At 31.8% G+C, this 9,768-nt stretch overlaps 1 protein-coding gene across 2 annotated transcripts in view; it reads right to left on the bottom strand.

The window, feature by feature from the left end:
• The window catches only part of LOC106463994 (H/ACA ribonucleoprotein complex subunit 1-like), a 10,598-nt gene extending 5,524 nt beyond the window's left edge, over window positions 1-5,074 (bottom strand). The window contains exons 1-3 of one of the 2 annotated variants that reach the window (XM_022391645.1): window positions 5,014-5,048; window positions 3,622-3,696; window positions 2,702-2,850 (exon numbers count right to left, since the gene is read on the bottom strand). In XM_022391645.1, coding sequence (XP_022247353.1) covers window positions 2,702-2,840 — 139 coding nt within the window. In that variant the 5' untranslated portion in view covers window positions 2,841-2,850; window positions 3,622-3,696; window positions 5,014-5,048. Of the gene's footprint in view, window positions 1-2,701; window positions 2,851-3,621; window positions 3,697-5,013 lie in introns of both variants that reach the window. The other variant, XM_022391644.1, reaches the window with a different exon arrangement.
• Window positions 5,075-9,768: the final 4,694 nt, after the last annotated feature.

Below are 9,768 nucleotides of genomic sequence, written 5' to 3'. Positions count from 1 at the left end.
CCTATCCCTGGTGTGTCCTTGTCCTCCAGACTTTATAGTTTAAAATGTTGATTACTAAGTTTTTTTTTTCTGGTGACAGAAGAATTAAGAAAAGAGTTAATTCAAGTATTTAGTACTGTTATGGATTTGACTGTTGTGGTTCTAGATTGTTTGTTTGAGATGCAGAATGAACAGGTTGGAAGTAAAAACTTGAGCATTTGGGAGAATAAGTTGAAGCTCTGGAGGAAGTTGCACTAAGATGCTTTTTAACAAAATTATTTTTACCTAGATTGTTATAAACTTATGATGTTAGTGTTATCTTCAATGTTTGTTATGCGAGTATGTAAAATAATGGGTTTGTTTAATGTTTACTGTTGGGTGAAAGGATAACAGATGGGCCAAACAATCTCTGTTTATCTGTAATGCTTGGAGACGGCTTGAATGGGTAATGAAGAAAAACTTTAATACAAGCAACAGTAAAATGTACAATGTTTCGACAAGGTTTTGTCACCCATGTTAAAAGATATGATACTAGATTGCAGCCTATATATAACTAATTTTGAAATTCTCAATCACATAATGAAAGTTTAAGCTCTGAAACATGGTCATATACACAGATAAGACATGCTAATTTTGAGATAAAATTCTACCTTATTGTATATATTTTTTTCAATTATATAATTTTGAAATTTAAATCAGATCTAAGTTTGGCTGTCACAAGTCATTGCCCAAAAATTTATTCGAAATGCTACATGTGTGTGCTTAAACAATGATAGCGAGGTAATAAAGCTAAATGAGGTTTGACTATGGGAGTTTATTCCATCACAGTGACAGAGAAACAAACAGATTTGAAAAGCTGTTTTTATCCACCTATAATTCAAAATATATAATGGACTGATTATTAATATAATATCAAGACAAGCAATTAAAAATATATGCAGTAATTAATTTAGTTTTAAGCCTAACACCTGTAAATGTGGCAATTTGAAAAAAAATCGTATTTCAGTCATTATCTAAACAATTGTTATTACAGAAGTTTCTTGCAAAGTACAGAAGGATTGTCTGTGCATAATCATCCCTAATTTTGAACTTAGAAAATAAAGGTTAGGTAGCTAATGAACTGCACTCACAGCCAACTCTTGGCCTGCTCGTCTAACTGAATAGTGGGATTTGACAGTCACTCTTATAGTGTACCCATGGCTGCAATCTCACAAACTTGTTCTTACAGCCTGGGCACACACTTACATTGGTCTATACCTGGACTATTATATACATAAATGGAATAAAAAGATAAGTATTAATTTTAAGATGAAATTTTAATAACAAACCTAATACTTATTAAAGCAATACAAAAATAAAAATGGTCTAATATCTGACAAGATATTAAAATAATTCATTTTATGCCAATGAAACTGATTCATTAGCTGATTTAGGCCTAGGTAGAAAATGTACCAAGAGAATTTCAGATCAGAAAAAATGAGCAATATTTATTTTAAAACTTAACTTTACTTATCACAGAAGCAGTGATACAGTTCAATATGAAACCCTATTGGATCGATTATAAAGCGATGTTTTTTGCTTAATAATTGGGCTGCAAAATTCACAGTCACTTTATAATCATGGTTTACAACAGGCTCCTTCACCCTACTCTAGCCTTTTGCATTCTTGGATTTCCAGATAGAATCTGTCTATGCATGCATGCCAGATGTTTGCTCATTCTTGCAACTAAGCCACGTCGTGCAGGCTATTCAGTTATAGTACCAATTTTGCAGACCTAAAAAAGGACGTTATGACATTTTTTTTTCTTTCCCATGGATTCTGAAAATGTGGGTTGCCTTATATTCGAGACTACTCTATAATTGGGTCAATACGGTAGTAGTTTACTGAAATTTACATGGACTAAAAAAGTGTTTACAGTTTTCTGAAATAGTAAGATATCTATAAATTCTCCCCTTGAATCTTTTGTTTTAATTATTCTAATAAGGTTTGGTGTTTTCATACTGATAATGGAAGAGCAAGAAGTAAATAAAGATAAAGAACATCAAACAATTTAAAAAAATATATGGAATAAGTTAATATTGTATTACACTGCAAAAATATCATTAACAGAATGGGTACCCAACTAATGAATAAATGTATTTTAATCATTATAAGTTTGGTTTCATGACTTTACACAAGTTCTGATCTATGTACGTAGCTGGCTTTGATAAGAAGTTGATGATAATTTACTCTCTTTCAGACCACTTGCAGGATGCAAAATGATCTTACGAGCTTATACACCTTACAGAAAGTAATTGTATTGAAGAATATTTCTGACTGTGGATTTCCAAACTCGTATTTGTTCTTCTTCATATTTACTTTGTCATTATTCCACACACACAGGCATTTTTTATATTATGTAAGGTTTAATTTAAAAAAAAAAGGTATTCTTTAAAAGAAATATATACATTGATCTTAAACAGAGCACTGATTTTTGAAGAAGACTTACTTAAATGGTACGAACATCAGGTGAAAATACTTTTGTGTCTTGCTGGCAGTATATTGTAACCTTATATATTTTTTTTACCCTTTATCGTAAATGTTCACTAATATACTTCAGTTAATATGGACACAATCTTAAAATCACAGTTTTACCATCCAAATGTGGCAAGTATTTTTAACATGTTTTAAAAAAATGCTTATCACTGGCAAGCAAAAAAGTAAATAATTGCCAAAAACTAACCTTTCACCTCCTCTGGTGGACCAAAATCAAATCCTCCTCTCCCACCACCTCGGCCTCCACCACGTCCCCCACCTCTTCCACCAAACCCTCCTCCCCTGCCTCTTCCTCTACCACCAAAACCACCTCTCCCTCTATTCATCCTAGTTTCCCTGTAAAAAAAAGTTACAATAAATAGTAGTAGTTTCTGGATGAAGGTTTTTGAGTTTTTAAACATCATCACAAACTTTGACACACACGTGCGTAAATGAAAGCTCTCTGTTTGAAAACATAAACCAAAAGTTAAAAACACACTGATAATTGAAATATGCATTAAAATTTAAACATTAGTAAACATAGTCATGTATATATTTCAGAAAAAAAAGAACATCATCAAAAGATGTAGCGAATGATACAAACGTTTTTAAAGAAACAAAACAATTTTCCCATGAAAACTATCATAATCAAAACCCTAAGAGAAACATATTCCTCAAATGTTAAGCAGAAAAATATTTGGAACAAACATTCAATCTAAGAACCATCTGCTTTGTGAGAAGTTTGGAAAGGAAGCATTACAAAAGTCTTTACGTTAGAATTCAATGAAACAAATTTAACAGTTTGATATTCAAATATATGTGCAAAATACTATAAAACATTCTCCTAATATGTGAAGAATTAAGAGACTATCACCAATTACCTCTTATCGGAAGATTGGCTAAACTAATCAACACATTTAAATACAAGAATATTATAATAATTAAATTATCTATAAAACAAGATTTAGTGTTTGTGGGTGTGTGTCAAGTAACTTATAAACTGCTGGTCACACTGACTTCTAAGTGGTACCAAACGAATCATCCTGTCCCGAGGTTTGCATGAAGGTAAATTTCTCCACTTTCCCCTTGAGGATTTTCTAAAAACCCCTTCTAAACTGCTGGACTCACCTAATTTCTAAGTGGTGCCAAGTGAATTGTCTTGGGCCCAAGGTTTGCACAAAAGTAAAAGATTTCACCCAACCCCTAGAAAACCCAGATATTTCACAATAACAATTTTACAACGATTCTCCAAAAGTGGACTCCAAATTTGGCGTTGATTTACATTAGACTATGCGAATAAGTAGGCCTACTGATTACTGTTTGTGATTTGGTTAAAGAAATTAAACTTAAATTATAGCAGTAATGATAATTAAACTGAAAAAGTGCAAAATGGTAGTTCAAGCACTAACTTTGCATCATAGCAGCATTGTAAATGTGGGCCAGAGGTTTGCTAGTACTTAAGTAAATGCTGTTATGTCATAAACTGATTTGTGACACTTGGACAAAAAGTAGCCAATGAATGGTGATATACAGAGAATGACAGTATTCTTTTAATTTTCATTGTTAACAGAGACTGTTGGGATGAATCAAAGCCAATATTAAAATACAAAAGTATTCAGCTGACTTGCCATAATAAATTAGATTCTGATAGAACCAATACAAATGTGAAATTATTGGGTTTAAATCACCGTAGAAAGTTGTAGTGAAATATACGCTCACATATGGACAAAAAGTCCAATTGTTCATATAAAAACTTACTAAATTTTCAAACTTAACACACTTTTTGTGGTAACCAATTGTTTGAAATAAATTACAACTTACAAGTGAATTTATTAGATTTCAGATCCTAACATTACTTATATTGTTAGAAATTACATGTTATAACCATATCAAGATATAAGCCAGGAAAGACGGACCTGACAAAGATATTACTATTATTAGTATTATAAATTATTCTAAAAAATATAAAAACAAAATTACTAACTAATGTACAGACTACCACAATAAATTATGATTAAATAATATCAACCTCTATTTAATTTTTCAAAGCCTAACAAGAAACAACAAACCTTCGTAAAATAGATATTATTAACAAGAACTCAGTAGTACCAATAGTTCTAATTCTATTACAATTTACAATATTATAAGTGCAGCATGACAAATTAATGATTAAAGTTCAAATGTTGAACTTAAATACTAAAGTTTAAGATTACTAGTTGCAACCTCTTAAGTGTTAATGTTCATACTACAAGTTACAACTACTCTAAGATTCACTCTCTCTGTCTCAGGCACTAAGTTACTTAGTATTACTATAGTAAGTAACTACACTGCATAACATTATTATTAATACTAAGTTATTAACACTGTACCATCAGTTGTTACATTACACTTAACTGTGCATTATTATTAAGGCTAATACCAATTAATTAATAATACAAGTCTCGCAGTAATCAATGAAAAAAAAATAATTCTGTACTGCAATAATTATTTTCTATAATAATTCATGCATGTTAAAATTACCTGAGAATTCTTCTCTACAACGTGTAAAACTATCGATAGTCCTAACCATACGCCTGACAAATAGGCTCACCCACGTGTTTCTAGAGGGCGCTATAAGTTTATAGTATTTTAATATTTGATTACTATTATCCAACAAAAAATGTTTCATTACTGTTAAACTTGTTATTTTTATTGCCAATTTTGACATTTGATTATTTAAATCTTTCATTTAATTCTCTGATAACCAACGACAATATCATATTATAGGTAGTAGTTTATCGTACAAGCAAAAATAACAAAATTACAACTCAAAAATTCATTAACCGAAATCCAATTTAAAAGAGAAAAGCTGTTTGATATAAATACGCTTTGGGGGACGTTGCAACAAAGTTCTAGGTCTCTTCAAAGTATTTAATTGCAGGTCCCCTTCAATGCTTAATTTGGTACGAAAGTAGGAAGTATGTCTTACCCACTTAGAAATAAGCCTAGAATATCTTTATCTCTATCCCAAGCATGAAATAAATGAACAATTTGAAAATGAAATGAATTTAATGCTGAGCACCTGAAAGAAAACAGTGATGAAAGAAAAGTACCCCAGGGTAAGTTCCCATTCATGGAAGAGCCTTTTAATTTGAAGGCTTATGCAAATTTCGAGGAGATTTAGATGTTGAATACTCACAAGATTAGGAAAAGAAAGTGAAAAGAAATCCTACAGTGAAGAGTCACAGCAAATAAGCAGGAAAATTAAACCCATAGAGGTGGAGTTGAAGAAATATATAAAAAAAGCAGTTACACGTGTAGGTTCATTAAAGGAAGCAGAAGCAGTGCTGTGTTATAGAAAAAAAAGTTTTGTGTTTTGATTGATCAGTTTCTTGAGCCACCCAAGCAGTGTGCTATTGCTAATGGTAAGGCAAATAAGACTATACGTTGTTTCAACAGAAAAATTGAAAATAGGTTTGAAGAAGTTATAATTTCATTGTTTAGATCAATGGGCCACTGGGACCCATTTAGAGTTTCGAGTTTAGTCTTGGGCTTCTTACCTTAAGAAGGACATTGAATTGTTGGAACTGGTTCAGAGAAGGGCTACTAAAATAATACACGAGACTGAAATGTAATCATAGGAGGACAGATTAAGAAAAAGAAAGAGTTAAGGGGGACCTGATTGGGGTGTTTAAAATTGGTAAGGGAAATTATACTGTCGGCGCATCATTTTTTCATAGTTAATAGAGAAAGGTGTGACTAGAGGTCACTGTGTCGGTCAAATTTACTTATTTTGTCAGGGTAAGCAGTCATCTTTAGCTGATACTATAGTTTTATAATTGCACACGCAACTTATCGATGTAAGGAGAGGGCATTCTCACAAAGAGCAAAAAAAGAAAAGAAATAAATTAATAACTATTTAATTGCAAGTTTTAAGATATTCATTAGGGCATTATCCTAAGGGTAAATAATCAAAGTTTGTGAGTAAGACCTTGAGGTTTTGTTGTTAGGATAGTCACACTGCTATTTGCTTTTCGTTTTATATATATATATATTATTCTTTAAATTACTGACAGCTGCTTTTGATGACATACGTCAAGGATAAAGTTTACTATCAAAGAATAGTATTTTATACGTTTAATTTTAGAACAATTGCATAAATGAATTGTTTTTAGAAGCCTCTGGATTAGTTTACTCTGGACTTCATAACCCCAAAAATAACGCTTTATTTCGTCGATTATGAACCTATAAACATGTTTATTCATTAAGGGAATAAACTTTGTCATCAATTCCACTTGATTTAAATTTTATTGTTGTTCGTTGAATTTTTCGTCTAAAGCTGCTCGAGGGCTATTTGAGCTAGCCCTTTTTAATTTTTAGTGATAAACTAGAGGAAGGCAACTAGTCAACACCACCCATGCCAAACTCGCGAGTTTTCTAATCGAATAGTGGGAATTGACCGCCACTCTTAAAGTGGCCCCAATGTGCGGAATTGTTTGTTTTCTTGATAATGGGGCACGAACCATTGATCCATAGTCCAATTAGCCTCTGGGACTCGCTTAAATCACTTGATTTAAAAAATAAAAGTTTTCTTGGCCTACGATAAACTTTTATAATCTAAACATCTAAAATAGTTTTATGAACTATTATAATCATCTTTTTAAGATCTCCTGCTAGACAATGTTATATTTCGATTCAAATTTCGACTTTTGGGCTTCCTTTGATTACTTTCTCCCTTTTCTCTTCATAGCACCAGACTTATATTTCCTTAATCTTTCACCAATTTTGTAAACATATATTAATTCGCATTGTTATTAATTAATTTTAATTTAATTATACTCATTAATTCATTATTTGTTTTATTTCTCTTTAGTAAGATATCTTGGTTTAAGTTGTTAGCTTGATTAATTCCCTTGTCGAATGATTTATTTTTATTGCTTTCTAAAATATGTAACAGCTGTTCAGCGTAACCTATATTTATAACAGTTCCCCTATCACGGAATGCTTGTACCCATGCTTTAGAGATGGTTCTCAAACTTGGCACCATTTACCCAATGTGTGACATGATTGGATTATACCTCCAATAATAGTTTAAATTTGTATTTATGGCAATGCTACTAAGACTATCTGCCACCGTCCCTAATTGTGAACTGCTGAAGGTAAATACTGTACGTAGGTTAATGTAAGTATGTGTGAGTGTAATATGACATTGAGTGTCTATGCAAACAGTTTCAAAAGTATTCTTTGATTAATTTGAATTCGTTCATTTTTAAAATTTATAATGCTACTGAAATATAGTTACGACAGCGGAAGTCACGTGACTCTGGTAACACGTCATGATATTCTAGAAGATTCACGAAGAAACGAGATGTACGCTTTTTGTATATATATAAGACCGGTAAGAAGTGACGGCAACAAGGGAATTAAATTGCAGACAGAGATAGATACGGACAATTGAGTCAAGCGTTCGTTGTGAATTATAGCGTTTGTTTAAGTTAACTGACGGCGGTAATTAAGTGTATTGCAAAGTTGTACTGAGAAAGAATAAACTAGTTTTATTTAAGAAAGGACTTGTATTGCTGAAGTTTTTCGGGAAGAATTTCTACGGAAAATTAACAAACGAACACAGAGACGTAACAATATATTTATACTGTAAATGAAAAACATAAAATATTTGAAATATTGTTAAAAATATTTGAACGTAACTATTTTAAAACACAAAGTTGCTACTTTTAAGGGTCCTTTATTATTTTAGATCATCGGTTAGTTACTCAATCAAGTTGATCTCGTAAAGATTTTTCCTTTTTAATTACACAAAACGAAAATAAACAAGCTAAATCTTTGCAGTGACATATCTCAGAGTTTCAAAGAACAGGTCAGGACCTAGCATGAAAAACGTGCATTTGTCAACTCTTTCACTCCCACTTCTCTCAGTGTTAGGTATATTTTTAGATAGACAATAGAAAAAAAAAAACAAGAGATGAGAAAAAAAGATAGGTTTTAATATTTAATACTTATTTGAAAGTTAAAACTCGTAAACTTTATTTATATCCTTTCCTCCTGGCGGTAAACAGTTTCATACTCCTCTCAGTGGCTTACCAATAGGGTTCAGTCGCCCCCCTTGGAGAGTTGTGTTAAAAAAATATAGAAAATTTAAAGATTTTAACAAAACACATTACACCTTAGCTCAGCTGGAAACATATTGCTACTGCTTGTATAATTGTTGTTTAAAGGAGTTTAGTGATACGTATTCCATGTACCCAGTATTTGGAACACTTCAAATGTTTTGCCTACACCCCCCCCTTACATGAAAAAATTTCTAAATATGTCAATGAACCCCAAAGCAGAGTTCTGGAATGGGACATATATATGTGTCCATGTTTGTGAAAGGGCTGAAAAAAAAAGGTTCTTACATCAATTTGTATTTTATTTAAAATTACTTTCGTCCTCTGTTTATGTTGTATAATCAAAGGCTTGACGATTTACAAACAAATATGCAAAACTTTACTTACGGCTAAAAACAATTAATTTCTATCTAGCTTATTAAATGAATTACTAGAGTTATTATACTACAAAACAGACTTTCTGCGCTGTGCCAATCGCGGGTATCGAATTCTGTCACCGAACATGCCCACCCTTTCAGCCATAAGAGCATTTTAATGTGACGGTCAATCCCATTATTTGATGGTAAAGAGCAGCCCTAGAGTTGGCAATGGGTGATGTTGACTAGCTGCCTTTCTTCTAGTCTATCGCTTCAAAATTAGGAACGGCGATGGCATATAATGCTCTAGTAACTTTTACCCGAGATTCAATAAGCAAACAAACCGATGAGCCACCAGTGGGTTCTAACGACGAGGAAAAACATTCACTAATAAATAAATTTGTTAGATGTAGTTTTAAACCTAATTAAAAAATAAAAATGAAAATAATGTGGCGTGCTACTTTCGTTATTATCTTACAAAACACGTAAAACGTTTCTGAGTATAATTATTGGAAACTGTTTATAAATATTTAAAACACGTGAATAATTTATATCTGTTTAATATGGTTTGCTTTATTGTCGTAAATTTCGGGAAAAAAATTATACTTTTAATTTTAACTTGAGATAAACGTAATTAACTATGTTGAGATGTAGTCACGAAAGATTATTTGTGCTTGTTATTTGGTCAAGAGATCTGGGAGGATCAGATACACACTGGACCTCTGCCACCCTCATTGGCTGTTGTTTGTTTGCTTGATTCTGTTCTGTAAAGCTTGCACATTTATACACTATATCCAGTAGCTACTAAAATATTG

Source organism: Limulus polyphemus, unplaced genomic scaffold (genome assembly GCF_000517525.1).
Source record: "Limulus polyphemus unplaced genomic scaffold, Limulus_polyphemus-2.1.2 Scaffold1536, whole genome shotgun sequence".
Classification (NCBI taxonomy): domain Eukaryota; kingdom Metazoa; phylum Arthropoda; class Merostomata; order Xiphosura; family Limulidae; genus Limulus; species Limulus polyphemus.
Note: the sequence above shows the minus strand (reverse complement) of the source record. Positions and strands in the feature narration are given on the sequence as shown.